At 32.7% G+C, this 17705-nt stretch overlaps 1 protein-coding gene across 5 annotated transcripts in view; it reads left to right on the top strand.

Moving 5' to 3' along the window:
• Window positions 1-16921, top strand: part of LOC129807186 (protein decapentaplegic) — a 45876-nt gene extending 28955 nt beyond the window's left edge. For all 5 annotated transcript variants that reach the window (XM_055856276.1, XM_055856280.1, XM_055856279.1 and 2 more), the window contains 2 exons: window positions 10505-10954; window positions 15335-16921. In XM_055856276.1, coding sequence (XP_055712251.1) covers window positions 10519-10954; window positions 15335-16194 — 1296 coding nt within the window. In that variant the 5' untranslated portion in view covers window positions 10505-10518 and the 3' untranslated portion in view covers window positions 16195-16921. The remainder of the gene's footprint in view (window positions 1-10504; window positions 10955-15334) is intronic.
• The last annotated feature ends 784 nt before the right edge of the window (window positions 16922-17705 follow it).

Here is a 17705-nt window from a genome sequence, read left to right as displayed (position 1 = left end):
GGGCTGACTCTACCCTATACTTGCACTGATCTTTATCGTCAGACTAAATAATAATCGAAAAAATAATTTGTTTTAATGCCCATACTCTTACAAACAATAATAGGGGTCTTCGATATACTTTCCGGGTGCACTATATTGACAAAAAATAAGTAAATCTAGGTGTGTTAAATTTTTCTTATTGGTAATTAATTTATTTATCTCAAAAATATATAAAGCATAAGTACTATTTGTATAGAGAATTTTTACAATAATCGTCATTACACTGAGAAAAAACGGGGGTGCGATTAACTTTTTTCCCCATAACTTTAACACTTTTTAGGTGTAAAAATATATCAACATTTTTTATGTTAATTTTACGCCTTTTTAAGGGTAAAATTAACATGAAAAGGGTAACTTTAACCCCTAATACTCCTAAAAAGCATAATATTCACACCGATTTCGGGAGAATACTGCAGGGTAAAATAAACATTTCCAGAATGTTATTTTAACTTTTTCGGATTTCTCTCAGTGTGCAATGGTTCAACTGGGTTAGACGGTAAAATTTATCAGCTTTATAATTCGGATTTCCCATATTCATATTTTCCAATTTAACAGAAAATATAATAAGTACACCCTTTCTTTAATAAATCATTTGTTAATATTATTTTTTAACCATTTAAATAGTATTCAGGATGCAGTCTGAGATATTGAGGATATTTAGAGTGTATTGGAGGATAGAAAGACATGGGAAAAGCTACCTTATACGTTTTAAATCCGTAACTTGATTTTATTAAGTCCTATAAATATTAGAAAAAGTTCTCGTCAAAAATTGTATTTTTCATAGAATTTTGACATTTCCCCCCTAAAATGCTATAGATTATTTCCTTAATAAAACAATTTTTGATACGTAATATGTAGATTCCTTTAAGAATAAGCGGTTGCAAATGAGTGAAATGAACCAATGGTCCCATTTGAGAATTTCTAAAGAGTTTTCCTAGTTTTTAACCCTTTAACGACGAGACACTTTTTACGAATCGATAATCAACAATAAAAATTTAACCGATAAACAAAATCAGTAAAAAGTCTTACATCTAGCCTTAGAAAATCCAACAGAGTCTGATTCGGTGTATTTTTTATCTCTATGAGCGATAGGGACAAAAATAGCCCAAAAATTTAAGTAATTTTTCTGACAATAACAATGAATAATAATTTTCAGTCTAATGAAAAAAATTACGTATAAATATTGTAGTTTCTTTTTCCAAAACGATTTGGATTGAAAAAAATTGGAAGTATAAAAATATTTAAAATCATTTTTCAATATGAGAATTTAAAAAAATCGTCATTTTTAAGATTAAATATTTACTATATAGCAAATAGTTGGAGACTTGCAAAAAATATCCTAAATTCCTTCTACTTTGCAATTACGTACAAACATAAGAAAAAATAATTTCAGGTAGTCAGGAAAAATTATTTTCTTTATGGGACACCAATGTTCCAATCGTCCTTAAAGGGTTAAACCTAAATATTGCTTTTCAAAAGCCTAGGTAACATTTAACGTATCATTCTAATGTCTAGAAATTCTATTTCACGATCTTTAGTTATTAACTATAAGAGCAATAAAAAAAATTAAGGAAATTCCCTGTACTACTGAAAGCCCAAAATTCCTTTATAAATATTTATAAACGAAAATTTTTCTCAATATGTAGAAGTTTTCATATAAGAGTAATAGGGGAGACTGGGTTAAAATCAGTCAGTGTTGAATTAGACAAATGAGGTATTTAGTCTTCTTTAAGAAGAATATTGAGCAAACAACTATTGATTCAGAGTAATTAACTCCCTTCACTTTCATTGCAAAAATATTTCAGTATGATTCAAACACTTTTTGTCTTCCCCGGTCTCCCCTACACTTAAAAACTATTGAAAAAATTATAAACCATGATGAAAACACAGGGTAAATAAATATACCACGCACTGTTTATAACTTGAACTTCATTCAATTAATCTACTTCTTTTGCCTCACTCGCAAAGGGTACTTATTTACCCCTTAAATACAATCTACCTTGATATATAAATTTATCATTGATGTCGTCGAAAAACATTGTACCTCTTAAAAAAAATCGTGACATTTTTGAAATCACATGGCGTCTCCATATAAATTTTCCCAACGACCTAGGAAATAAGGGTGGGGGATTAAAAAAAAAGTATTTTATTAGGATCTAGTTTATTCAGACCTTGTTATTTTACAAAATTATTAACTACCACAACATCTTACTTAGTAGTTCCAAAGGGGTTGTGTTTCGACAAGGGTACTAGAGGGCTCTTATGTTGAGGATTTAGAACAAGGGGCTTCGTGTAGGGAAATTAGTAAAATCAAAGATGCACCTCTGCTGGTGATGGTGAGTGGGTCTGGCCACATTGGATGTTTAGAGTGCAACATAGTGCATCCGATGCACGTGAGTGTCTCTCTGGAGACAATTGGGTGTGTGTTTATGGAGTATAGAGAGACGCAAAAGAATGGGGAAAAAAGGTACACAATACCGTGGATAAATTGGGAAGACGAAGTGGAGAAAAAAAGATGAGAATAAGCATACCATCGTGGCTGTGATTGGCCACCAATGTGGTGTCTTGAGCATGGGAACAGGAGGAGTTTATCCTTGGCGGTTGTTTTGGACACAAATCACATTTAGGTACTTGGGCAAGAAGAATCTTCTCTCTTTCACAGTTTTCGCCCCCTTCTTTAACATCCCAGACATCTATTTTGGCTTCGATTGTGGTCTTCTTCTTTAATGTTACTGTATGCTCCCAAATGACTAACACATATATAGCCGGTGCGGCATGCAAAGGAACTTCCATCCATTACCGATTCGTCGTGAAGTCTACCTGGGACGATAAAGGTTGGAAAATGATCGTGAAAGAGGAACAAATGTTTTTAGATTTGTTGGTATGTGTGCACATATATATGTTGGGGGCACAACAACGACCAATAGTATTGTACGGAGATCTTTGTGAATTGGTAGAAAATAAACCACATGAGAACGACACGGCAAACTATTCATTAGTTAGTCAGCGCTTATGGTGTGTTAGCTGAGCCCGCAGACAGACAGTCGGTTTCGTGATCTTGGTACGTCATAACCGACGTTCCAGTATTATTTGAACCAGTCATCTGCGGCTTGTCTAACTCATTGGATGTATACACAAGTGGTATTAATTTTCGGCAGCGTTGTATCGTCCCAAAAAAAAACCTGATAGAGATCCCCTATGAAACGTAATCAACAGTGATAATTAAGTGGACACTTTTCATTTAGCATTCAGCTAAAACTTCTTAATTTTTCCACAAAGCCTAAAAAATAAATAATCAAGCAAGTGTTTCAAACAACTCCCTGAAGTGATCGTGTGAGTGGATATAAGAACAACAGTTCAGATGCACTTCAAACTTAAGACTTTACCTCAGAGACTAATGAGAAAAGGATTATTGATGCATAAGGTGTCACAAAATAAAAGAGTGGAATAGTTTTGTTTTTTAAAATACTTAGGTAAGAATTTATTGGTTATTTTTGGATATTTTTTTTAAATGCACCTTGAGTACCGTGATATTTTTTTTGAAACCTGCGCTCGTTTTATCCCGGCAGATGCATTTTGTCCTATTGCTGTGTGGTCCCTGATGAAATTCACATTTGCCTCATAAATTGAGCACAAGTCCCTTTGCTGAAACAGAAAGAAACAAAAGAGTGAAAAAAAAAACAAATATTTTCTCCAGTACACTCGGAAAAAATACGTTCTTTCATAAAAATTTCAAAATTTGTAAGGGACATTAAATGAGTATAACAGTGTACCAAATTAGATAATTTTGCAATTTGAGTGCATTTTGCATAAATTAGTTTAAATATTATTTGACTAATTTTAAAAGATGATGGTTAAATAAATTCCTAAGAGGATTTCAGAATTTATGTATTACGATTCTAATATTCCTATTGTTTTTTGTTAAAATAACCACAATATATTCTTGAAAAAAAATTTTAAAAAATAATAAGATTTCACATTTTTTAGAAGGCAATGTATAAGTAGGAAAAATCGAATTTCAAAATTAGAAACGCATATCAATATACATTTTTTTTTAAATCTAAAATATGTATTTCGTTTTTATTAAAACAGAAATGCTTAATGTTGTAATTTTTTCAATTTTACAAATTTCAAATTTTACATAATTAAATTCGTTTATCACTTGAGGAATGTCGAATTTCGGCTGTCAGATTATTGTGGTCTAAAAGCTGGTTGTGCTTTACTCTTCATGCATGAAAAGTGTCTTTAAAGTGATAAAGGAGCTTGAACATAAAATTTGCGTTTTTATTACTACGTTAGATTTAGAAATATTAAAGTTTTTTATTTAAAGTTATTAAAGCTGTCATAGCAAAATTCACCGATTACTATTACCAGAAGATATCTACATATTTTCAGTAATTTCGCTTTTACAAATGAAAAAAAAATAGTTTTAATTTCGATCGGTGTTATCCATAGCGAAAAATATTTTTGTTTGATCTAATTTCTGTAAATTGAAAAAGTATGAGATATCATTAACTTTTCACTCTTAAAAAATACTTAATGCCTTAAACACTCAATACGCTTTTATAACCGATTTTATAAAGTGTTGGCAAACTTTTCAAACATTTTATAATGATTAAAATTATGAAATTTACAAATTTAAATAATGATAAAAATCTAAATTAATTAAAAATTTATAAAATAAGTTTTGAATGCCTATTTCTTAACACTAAACCTACCAAGATCGATTAATTGACCTTTAGCTTTTCAAAATTAGCATATATTTAAATGGTACAATATCGCTATAAAACTTTATAAATTTCTTAAAATATGCAAGTAGTATATTTTTCAGTGTTTAGATTTTAATTTTTGCCTCTTTTCCAAGAAAAATGTGTTAAATATCCTACCTACCATGTTCTGTCATTCAACCGAGCGCGCTAGGGAAAACGATTAAAAACAGTCGGTAGGTTTACTGACAATGTCTGAAATTTTTCATGTTTTTTTCTATTTTTTAGTTCTTTTTGAGGATGCATTTTATTCTGTTCCTAAACTATTTCCGATATTTTATTATGTTTTATTCTTATGAAATACATATTTTGCTGGGATTCTTTACTAGAGTAGAATCTCTCAAATTCAGGCATTTGGGACCGAAATATCACTCGAATTTGACAGAAATTTGGGCGTCAAACTGTTTTAAATTGCAACGATTTTTTGTTCATTTGCGTAGTCATAATAAATTTACATACTCATATTCAATGTGAACTTCATAAAAAGCCCTTAATAATGTAAAATCATATTGTAACTATGATAAACAGTAGCACATGTAAGCATATTTGCCTCATTATTCATAATCAAATTTGAAAAATATCAACAAACATTTTTAAAATAAACTACTGCCCGAATTAAATTTTACTGTACCTCTCAATAAAACCTAAACCTTGGTTTCTTTTAATTTATTTTTGAGGAAGTTCCAAAATTTTAATTAGCTAAAAGTTCACATTAATTACGTTTTAGTTTTTTTTTGCAAAAACGTAAATCATAACTAAAATTATATCGTAGATACGGGTGACTTTCTCCTCTCTGGATGGACTAACCCCTTCATGTTCGTAAGCTTTTCTTTACTTATAGAAATTGAGGATGGTCTTTACCGATCATGTCTATCATGTTTGATCGGTGAGAATCAATCTCAAACATTAGAATTTAAGAAAAGTGTACGTACAGTAGGGGGTCAAAGTCAAAGTCATCCGAATCTACAGTAACAAATACAAAAAAAAACTTCATTTGTGTATTTTTCTCTCAGTGTTTTTGAGTCCTTTGTTTTCGGACAAAAATAACAGATATATCAGTCTTTTATCACTGTATTTCCTGCCCACTAAAACGTCTTCTTCTTTTTGTTTCTGAACGGCAAAGGTCGAAAACTTACCTGTATCCTGTGGAAAATTTATGAGGACACCACTTTCTTGCTTGATCTATGTATAAAGCAAAATTTTGGATATTGTTTGAAGCACAAAATCCTCAAAATCGTTCGCAATATCACAAAAAAGATATACACAACAAGTGCCAACAATAAAAACCAAATCATAACTGAATTTTCTGATTAATCTCTGTCAAGAAAAAAAAACGTACAATTTTGCCAAAATATTGTGGAATACTAATCTCTTGATCCAGCTTTAGCTTTCTTACCATTCTCATGTCATTTATTTTATTTATTCAAGTGTCTTTTTCCACACTTTTAATTTCAATTGGGAATTTTATATAGGAAATTTGTTGCCTAACTTATTTATTAAAGTTTGCAATACCCAAAAGGCCAACGCTTGGAGTTGTTTTTAATTTCAAACGATAGTGACAGTGAATAGTCGATATAGTTCTATTTCCTGCACAATAAACCTCTTTTATGTATTATTTTTTGCAATGCACAAAGACTAGGAAATTTTCACTGTACTACATACAAAAAATATTATTTTAATTTAATAATAATATAATTGTTCGACATTTTCGCCACAAATTCAAGTGTTTCCAATACAAAATGTTGTAATCCTTGATTTTAACTGTTGACAAATAATACAACTTTCTTTTCACTGAGACCATTTCATAATTTTATAGATTTGTTCAAGCTTTGGCAATTCATTCTAATTATATTTTTACATGCAAAAAAATTGCCCAGAAAATAATTTTACTACCTTTTCTGGAATTTCTGCAAGTAATCTTCTTCTTTAAGTATTTTTTCAAGTGTTTATTTAGCATTGGTTTAAGAGTTCATTTTTCGAGGTGTAAAAATTCTTTTCCCTACAGAAAGGTGCAATAGAGCTGCTGATGACTCAAATAACAGCTATTATCCTCTTAGTTCTTCTAGTTGCAATAAAATATGACCCTCAAGAGTTTATCAAAACCTCTCCAGGCAACAACAGAGGTCAAAAATAGAGCAATAAAAGAGGTAGTTGATGTCTATGCATCTCTTTTCATTCTTTGCGAAAAAGTGCGATAGAGATAATGAAAATAAACTACTGAAGAAACCATGCCACTTAACAGCCCTAAGAAGTCCTAATTATTTACCCCCTCATTCTCTTGAGATTATAAAATTTTTTTGACCATCTTTTTGAGCAGTAACAAGTTTATGCTATTTTAGAAAAGAGGACTTTATCAATTTATTTTTTTCATATATTTTTTCTTTTAAATATTTGATTTTAAAAAAAATTGTAAGTCCAGTCATATTCCTGTTTTACATTGACAATAAGGTTAAAGTTTTAAACAATTGTTGGGCAATCATCTTTTAGATAAACCAGTTAATAGAATAAAAACTAAGCAATTGATTTAAATAGATAAAATTGTTTTGAATTTTCGCAGGAAAATATTTTTGAGAATCTCTACTTGGTTAAAAATACTTATTACAAGTATACTAATTATGTAGAAAATTATTTATTTCTCAAAAAAAATAAAAATGTGAAAATAACAATTCCCCATACGTAAAAAATTACAAATAATATCAGAAATTGTACATTAAAATTGGATATAAAAATCTAATACGGGTTTTGAATTTTAAATTTTGATAAAAGTATCACTGTCGATTCTTTAATCCGAAAATAAATTCACGCTGGTCTACAAAAATATTCTATGATATTTCCACGAGTAGGGGAAAGTGACCATGCTTGATACTGTAAAATGATGTCCAAGGGTTGTGATTTTTTTCTGATTAACACACAAACCGAAGCGATTCTTCCACTATGACAAAAAATGTCTCACTTATTAGGTTCATAGTCCTAACTCACATTGTTCCTGGAAATCCTTAGATTTTCCTCAAGAAGAAAATGAAAATTCAGTGCCGACTTTTATACAAGTCGGGTCCGGGGCCTTCCTGTATAATAATTGATTCGACAAATCGGAGGCCCATTTTCACTGCAAAAATTTCACCGGATACAAAAAATTGCACATCAATATTTAGACGGAACTCTAATCTATCTGCTTAAATCGTTTGTAAGACTGGTTATTAGTTTTAAAATCACTTTTATGTAATTTTTCTAAGCCGTGTTTTTATGACATTAGGGCACTAGCGAAAACCATTTTTTCACCTTGAGTCCATGAAAATGTCACTCTGCAACCTTAAAATTCAGGCAACAGGGTTGAAGGCTATGCCAATTGTCGATAAAATTGGCGGATTTCAATAGGTGTAATAATGAAAGAATCACATCTAATGATAGAGTTGCCACAACTAAATTATCATTCATGGACCCTTTTTAAAATATAGGATGGACACAGGTAGAATTTATGAATTTGTCACCACCCACAAAAACAGTGTCCCCAAGTAAAAATATTTTTACATAAATATTAATACTGATGAACCCTCTATGTGCCTATGATAGTAGTTTTCCTGAAAAGCGACATTAATTAAGAAATACTTATAAAATATCATGTATCAAAATTACAGTTTTGGACCTATTTTTGATTTTTGCTTCGTGAAACAAGGAAAAAAGAGCTAGGATCCTATTTTTTTTAGGAAATGTGAGGCTTAGCACTAGCTATTGAAATATATTGTGATAAGTCATAACTATTGATTAACATAGAAAATAAATAGTTATTATTAAGCTTGGATCGTATCAAGCATGGTCACTTTCCCCTAGTACACTTCCACGATCTTCAGAAATGATGATTAGTCATTATATGTATAGTCAACGTCGTTAATTCCTTATAATGTAGAATTTTTAAGGCAATGTTGTTTAAGAATTTGATATCAATGGCAAAGGCTCCATTAGATTTCGAAAAATATGTAAGACAATTAAGTTATTTTGATATTCTTGACCTAGAACTTTGGGAACTGGTTTAAGTCTCTAATTTGAAACCCATATCAGGACACAAATAGTCTCAGGCTGATCCTCGAGAATATTTAAAATAAAGGATCAGCTAATGAGCTAACTAATAAAAATTTTGAATGATGGATTAAAAGATGGATTAAAGAGAAGGGGCAGGCGGAAAATGAAGGGCATGTTAACGATCCTTGAGTCGACTTATGGGTGGCCCCCCGAAGGTCCCAAAGTTACTATCTCTTACCGTTTGGTCTCTAGAGCTGGCGAAAGCCGGACGAACGGACGGACAAACAGCTTGACGACATTTTTCAGAAATCGTCTGAAACGTGAAGATTTGTTGACCAAAATAGTCTTCGGGGGTGAAAGATGAAAATTTTAGAGGGGGGTGAAAAAATCGAAGGATTATATTGTTGCAAAACTGGAAAAGTGTCAAAATGCTTAACTTTTAGAATGCACTTTTCCTCTTTTGACACCTTTACTCTTCCTCTTCCCATTATTTATATTAAATATATTGTTATTTTTATACAAGAAATGTCGCAACATTATAAAATATTCGCGATCCATTGTAATTTGGTTCAGTTCTACTCAATAAACTGCGAAAACTTCATCGCTTCAATATACATATAGGCATCTTCTATACGGGGGGATTTCGAAATGCACCCCACTGTGCTATGCACCGGTGAGTCTTGAGAAATCTCCCCTAGTGGTTCATGCCTGAGATAAATTTTCTCCACCCTCTGTTATAAATTCTCCAAGTGTGCTCTAACTAAAATAGATAGTCTGGTGTCTTCTATTCCGTTTAAATGCTCCCATACTGTTCTGTCCGTGGAGTTCGAGCAGTATAAGGTTGCATGAAGTAATTTACAATTTCTATGAGCTTTTAAGAGTTTGACCTTTCCTCTTTAGGGGTGATAATTCTCAAATTTTGTCAGTAAAATATTTAATTTATTAACAATACTCATATAAGAACGGTAAAATCAATAAAATTATCATGTAGCGTAGATGCGGGTGTCTTTGACGGGTGTCTTTGAATTCTAATGTTTAAGAACGATTCTCACAGATTAGGCATGGTATATCGAATCGGTAAAGATCATCCTTAAGTTCTAGAAGTGAAGAAAAGCTTACGAACAGGAGAATGTCAAAGTTTTTATTTTTTTTTTTCAAAAACTATTTGAGATAAAAATTAATATTAATTCGGATTTGTGAATATTTAAGTAATTTTCAAAGCAAAATTTAATATTATACTGCAAATTTTAATCATCTCAATACGAATCACGTTGGGAATTTCCGAAATCCTCGGGAAGTTTGACTTAACTGGCCAAATTTATTTTTAATTTTAATAATAATAAAGATGGGGCACAACATTTCGTATAGAAAATAGGCCATCTTTCTAAGCGAGATATCTAGACTTACAGAAATATTTTTTCTAATATAAGGATGTGTTATAAATCAGATACCCTATTAATGTACAGTGGAGCTTATTAGTGAACCCAATTCAAACACAAAAATTCTGATGAATTAAAGAAGATTCGAAATCGGGATACTAGAATAATAGAGCGAACGCTACACCTCTTGGCCTAGTGTGCTTGTTTTTTTTATCTACTTAAGATATTTTGTACATTTCCATTTTAGAAATTTGGAATTTTTTCAAATTTAGTTAAATTTTGAAATTATCCTTCTTTTTGCAGAGTTGCGAGCGACCATGCGCGCGTGGCTTCTCGTCATCGCAGTGCTGGCGACTTCTCAACCATTTGCCCAAGTTGCTAGCACAGAGCCACAGAGTCAACCTCAAGTATCGCTACTATCATCAATAACTACCTCCACAGAAAAAGTGTTATCACACAGACATAGTGATAGGAAGAGTCACAGTCAGGACACCCGGGAGGAGTCCAGCAAAGAGCAGAAGGAGAAGCCAGAGAAGCCCGATCCGGCCATATTGGCGGGACTTGAGGGTAACTTCCTGTCACTGTTTGGCCTGAAGAAGAGGCCAACGGTAGATAGATCAAAGATAGTCATTCCAGAAGCTATGAAGCAACTGTATGCCGAAATCACTGGTCATGATGTGGACTCTGTGAATATACCAAAGCCTGGATTGCACTCCAAATCAGCGAACACAGTTCGAAGTTTTACACATGAAGGTGAGTTTCTGTTTTATTTTTATTCCTTTAAAAAAAAAATTCGCTAAATTTCGCAATATTACGAAATCTGTGTTTCGGCACCGTGGGAAAGAAACCACAAAAATTGATGATTACCAGGGAAATTCTAAACAGGGATACCGATTAGAAATTTCCAATGATCTTACTCAATCCGACCGGTCCAGACAGCAAGATTTGTTTGGAAAATTAAAGAGCCTAATTGCAAACATACGGTGAATCTCAGCTTTTTTTTTGTTTAGAATACTTACTGAAGACGCCAGAAAAACGGGCGCCATAGCACCCCCTAACGGCGTCGAAGACTCCTCAAAGACACTTCAAATGATAGACAATTTATGAAGCTGAAAAAGAATTAAGATTGAACAAAATAACCAATATAAGTTCTGGGAAATTTTCCGGCAACAAGAAATAATCCTCAGGCTTTTTTCATGCGAAACCCCCACAAAACAAAGATTTTGCAAAATTGAGTAGTTTGCCAAAGAAAAGAACACTATGCCTGGACATTATCCAATTGAAATGTTTATTTGTTATGAATGTTTATGTAAAATTCTGGGAGATTTTGCTCATTCTATTTATCATGTAATTTTCCAAGAGTGATTTTTCACGACTGTAAACATTGCAATATTGAGAAACATATTTTGGGACCTAATACTTAAAAGCTACTTTACACCGTCATTCATAATCTCTGCAGTTCTCACAATTAATTCCTTCTAGACACATAATAATGAAATGTAGCTTTATTAATGAAAATTTAAAGAACAATTTCCCTATTGTTGTGCCCAAAGTAAAATAGAATTTAACAATGAAATGCAGAGGAAGCAGTTATCAAGTCCGACTTAATGCCAATGTCTCAGCAAGTACACTGAACAAATATTTGAAGCTGTTAAACTTTTTTTTTTGAATACGCAGCTACAAGATTCTGACTGATTAAATATTTGAAAATCTTTACATGTTGTGTCATATGAACTTGTTTTATGATTGCGTCCTGTTAAATTTCCTATTTGTCTTCCCGCTTTCCGAACAGTTTGGGTAAACACGACAAGAGATCATAATGCTGCCTAAGGTTTTGATAAGTTTAAAAAGTTGTTACTTATATAAAAGCAGTAATTTTTGGTATTTTTAAGGGGTTAGAAAAAACTTGTGTTACAGAATTATCAAAGATATATTATAGAAGATTCAAATCATCACGTTTGTTGTAGATTAACCAAAATGATAATCTTTTAATATTTGTTCAATTTCTATGATCATATTGCATACACTGAGAAAAAAAAAGAGACTGCGATTAACTTTTTTTCGTCGTAACTTTAACACTTTTTGGATGTAAAAAAATATCAACATTTTTTAATATTAATTTTACACCTTTTAAGGGTAAAATTAACATGAAAGAAGGGCAACTTTAACCCATAATACACCTAAAAAGGGTAATATTTACACCGTCTTTGAATCAATCCTGCAGGGTAAAATTAACATTTCCGGAATGTTATTTTGACTTTTTCGGATTTCTCTCAGTGTAACGAAATTCAGTTCTGCCTTTTTGTCAGGATTTACTTTCCGGAAATTGATAAATAAAAGAAATTTAAGATTCTTTTTGTGCATATTTTGGTAAAACTATACCTATTTATTCTTTTACTATGTTTAAATTACAATAACCATCAATGAAATACATTTAGAAGCTGGGACTGATAAATTATAAATAAAATTCCGGTTTTAGAATTAGAAATCACCATAAAATTTAGCTAAAAATCCTAGATTTAGGAAATACTACTGATGAATCAAGAGCTAGAATTCTGTTTCGAAATTGAAAATGATCATAAAAAATTTGTATTTGAACGATTTTAGAAAATAAATATTTTTTTTACCGAAACCGTCTACATCAATGACTGAAATTTTGCAATTTAATTATAAATATTGCAAGAATTGTTAAGTAAAATTGAATCAACCTGAGTCAAACCTTTGTTTTCTATTTTATTCTTTACATCTGGAACAATTTCTGAGGCACATTCAGGCAGTTAAATGTTTTTAAAGTCTCATTCGCTAAACTTGAGGGAATGGTTATACAAAATTCGAAGAAATACAGTTATTGATGGTTTGAAGTTTTAGATATCTCTTCCGGTTGATGGTCATCCTTCAGTTTTTTGGACCATTAAGAAAATTAATGCCAATAGGTGTCAAAAAAGAGATGGCAAAGCGTCCTAACTTTGCAGAATGCTCGAGATCTTGAGATAGAGCTCTCTATGAATAAGTTTTTCGCATGATTTTATGATGCTTACTAATCTACTAGAAATCAAATTGCTTCATAAATCACAAAAATATTTAAAAATCAAAAATTGGTAAAGGCATGATCATTTTAGAATGTTCTGGCATGGGTCACTACCATATGGACAAACAAAAAGTGTAAACACGAGAGAGATAAGTCAATCTCGGATATTTAACCGATTCATTACTGATTTCAAGAGTAGATAAACTTTGACTTTCAAAAATTCAAGATGATGATTTTTTAGGTCATAAGTATGTTTGAACAAAATTTCCGGCTAGACCACCTCTAATACAGGTATCAAAAAAATAAATAAATAAATCATAGAAACAGTTTTGAGAAAAACCAAAAAAACATGGGTTTGAAAGCGATGGAGTGGAGTGGGAGAAAAAGAAAAAACAACTCATAGAGATATCGTTTTTTATTGGGGTTCATCGAAGACCGGAAGTTGATATCTCTCACCGTTTAAGCTCTGCAAAAACCGTTGAAACCGAATAAACGTCAAAAGAAGCATGTACATCAATGGTCAAAACACTAATAGAACAAACTTATTTTGACGTTTATTCGATTTCAACGGTTTTTGCACACCTCTACTCTAGGAGGGTGATAAGTTGAAAAAAGTCGATTATATAACTGCTCTCTCTTTGAGTTCCAGCAGTAAAATAGGCTTAGAAAAACCTCTGAAACCGGAAATGTGAACACGTTAACCTTTTGGAGAGAGGGACTGGACATTCCAAAAGTATTCAGCATCATTTTAAAAATCCAGTACCAAGTAATATTGGATAAAAAGGTTTCTTTTTTTATCTTAAACGTTACTATTCAAATTTCTTCTTTGATCGCTTCTAATTCGATATGGTGTAATTGTCTTCTGGGACTCTATCACCGTATTTTTAAGTTATATGGAGAGTCAAGGCAGTCCGGTTTAGAACGTTATGCCCCTAGACACACTTACAACTTATGCCGACAGGCGGCTCAATGTAATAATTATCAAAATAGCGTCTTGAAAAAAAATCCTTCGATTTTCTACTAACTGAGCCGTTTCTCTGCTTCTGCCCAGCGAGGGATTATCCCAAAAAGCAAAATAGCTGCCTTATAGAACCAAGTATTAAACAAATCTTTTAGTTCACTATTAAAAGACTTAAAGTGCGAATTTTCTATCAAAATTCCTATAGAAGCTCCTAAGATCCTTAAGAGTGCGCCACTTTACTTATAGGAATCTCAGTGATGGAACCAAGACCGTTATAAGCAAATAAAAAGATTTTTGGTTCTATAGAGCCTTACTTAAGGAATTCTACAAGACTATATTAAGAAGAAATTGTTTCTTGGGTAGTCAGAAACTGATGGAAATATAATCGGATCATTATTTTTATTATTATTACGTTAATCTGTCTAGAATCTCTAATGAAAATCTCGTCGAATACTAAAAGCTATGTCGGCAAGTTGCCTTAAGAAAGCTTATTCCCTCTCGATTCCTTGAATCTAATGAAATCTGGACCGGTAGTCTGTAAAAAATAAAAACAATGGCCCGAACGGTTTCCGTACAAAAATTTTCCTGATATTTCCATATGGATCATTTTATATCTAAAGTTTAGCACCAAAAAGTACCACAGTGTCAATGTTCTATCGATGTGCTGATCAATTCGAAGAGTCCGAAGCTTTCATTGGCCAAAAATTTCAGATAGATCCTCAAACTTTGAAAGTTTTCTTACATATTTTTCATTAAATTTAATGAAATATAAATAAAAGTTGCAGTTCAATTGACTTACGCTACTGTAACAATTAATAACCGCTCCCCCTGACCTATATTTTTTTTAGTTTGAATTGAGATTCTTTATCTTTTGTATAATATTTAGGACAATAAAAAACTTGATGGTTCCGTAAAACATTATGGAATTCAGTTCTCAGTTTCCCTGATCTTAATTCACAATTCCTATCTTCGATCGATAGGTTAGAATTAAAAAGTTTTGTACTTTTACGATTCGAATAACTATTTCCTAAGGATCTTAAATTTGAATTCTTTTCCCAGAATCGAAAAATACTAAAGTTTAATAGAAGTAACTTCTGGCTCAATTAGGCCTTATTCGTAACATAGATTTTCTCTCTTTTTCCAGATAGTAAAATTGATAATAGATTCCTGCATCATCACCGATTTCGGCTCTTCTTCAATGTGTCTACAATACCACAGCGTGAGGAATTGAAAGCCGCAGAACTGACACTAAGTCGAAATACAGTCATTGAGGGGGAGACCAATGTGAGGCATCAGGTGCTGGTGTATGATATCCTGAGGCCTGGTATCAAGGGCAAGAGGGATCCTATCTTTCTCCTAATAGACTCCAAGACAGTGCTGATAAATGGCACTGGCACCGTCAGCTTGGACGTCCTGCCAGCCGTTCAGCGGTGGTTGCGTCAACCAAAGCAAAATTATGGACTACTCGTCCATGTGGACTCAGCCGGTCGGAGTCAGGCCGAGGGTCCAGTTCACCGGCATATTCGGCTGAAGCGAAGTGTCAGTGAATCACTGGAGGACTGGCAACAGCAGCAACCCTTGCTGTTTGCGTACACAGATGATGGGCGCAACAAGCCCCGATCGATTCGGGATGTCAACCGATCGCGTCGGGCGAGTCAACGGAGAGGTCATCGGAGGAAAAACGTACATGAGATTTGCCAACGGAGAGCTCTGTACGTTGATTTTGGCGATGTGGGATGGAATGACTGGATTGTGGCACCGCCAGGCTATGATGCATACTATTGCCATGGTGAGTGTACCTTTCCCATTCCTGATCATCTCAACTCCACAAATCACGCTGTGGTACAGACGTTAGTCAACTCCCTGAACCCCAGCCTAGCACCCAAAGCATGCTGTATCCCCACACAGCTCGCCTCCATCTCTATGCTCTACCTGGATGAGCACAACAAGGTGGTACTGAAGAACTACCAGGACATGACCGTCGTGGGCTGTGGGTGCCGATGAATTTGTGTGAATAGCTGTTCTAGTACATGTTTTATTTTTAAGCGAAGCTGTTTTGCTTGACTGACGCATACCCAGATAGACGTTCCTCACATTTTTTTCTTTTACAAAGAACATTATGAACTCTTGCAAACTGTGAAAATTTCGCAGCATTTCTTACGATTTTTTTTTTTTATTTTACAAAATAACTGATAGTGGAGTAGGAGTGTCAATGGAGTCAATACACAATATAAAGTGTGTATACCTTACTACTCATTCTGTGTAACAAAACAAAATGCTATTTAATCCTCTAATAAAACAAACATTAAGTGTCATAGTCAATAGATGTGTGAGTATTCCCTCAAAGGATCACCGCTATCAAATCCGGTGGTCGTGCATGCGATCTTCAACATGAAAAAGTCTACAATGCAAAAGGTAGTTTGGAGATGTCAAACACAAACGATGTATAATTGTGTAATATATTTGTTATACTATTGTGTAGTACCTGGATAAGGATTTCTCAAAAACATTTGAAAAAAAAAACGATGAAGAAACAATATTTATTTCAGCAAATTAATGATATGAAATAGTTGAATTAAATATGCCATAGGTGTTTAAATTTCAGAGAAATTTTAGTTTAAAAAAAATGGATAACGCGTAAAATCTAACAAGTATTTCTAGAGTGAATACAGTAAATACTTTGCAAATACTATCTTGCAAAGATTAGAATTAAACAAAACAAGAAGAAAAATCTTAGCCTAAACTGATGCCACTGTAAAATTTTTGTATATAAAAAGCTTCTTAATGGACAAACAGAAAAAAAACAAATATAAATACGATTTTATAACATGATATATGTATAAAAATTTGATGAACATTGAAGAAGATTAAAAAAAGAAAAAAGAGACAATGATTTTTTTTTTATTTTTTGGTGCGTTCACTTCTGAGGACTCTCGTGGTAGAAAATTCTTAAAGCTGAGATTCGAAAATTAAGTTAAGGTTATCCAAAATTCTACTTTGCGGTACTCATTGGTAAGTAAGTAAAATTTAGTAAGTATAATTATCATCATCATTTACAACCGCTTATCCCCATTGGGGTCGCGAGCCCATGTCGTCAAGGATAACAGCCCACGCCTGTCGATCCTCCGCCACCTCAGAAAGATGTTCGGATGTAATTCCAAAGCGCTCCAAGGCAAGATCCTAAATTTGATTCAGCCACCTTGTTAAAAACTAAAAAATCATGGAAATTCAAGGAACAAAATTGGTGACCGGAATTGCAAGTCTGCCGGAATTTGGCACACTTACCCTACGTACAGTGCCCGCTCTCTAATCCGGATCGCCGTAATCCGGACGAGTTATCGACGGTTACATTTAAAATCATTTCGAGGTTATGTATGCACGAGTATTAGCAATGAAAATGAATTATCCTGTGATGTTTTTGTTAAATAAATTAATTATAATAGCATAGAATTCTATAATTATGTCTTTTTAAACTTCTTTAAAACTTTTATTCTAATTCTAGAAAAGAAAACATA

The sequence above is a fragment of the Phlebotomus papatasi genome, chromosome 3 (assembly GCF_024763615.1).
Source record: "Phlebotomus papatasi isolate M1 chromosome 3, Ppap_2.1, whole genome shotgun sequence".
NCBI classification, from domain to species: domain Eukaryota; kingdom Metazoa; phylum Arthropoda; class Insecta; order Diptera; family Psychodidae; genus Phlebotomus; species Phlebotomus papatasi.
This window is presented reverse-complemented; position numbering and strand designations above follow the sequence as displayed.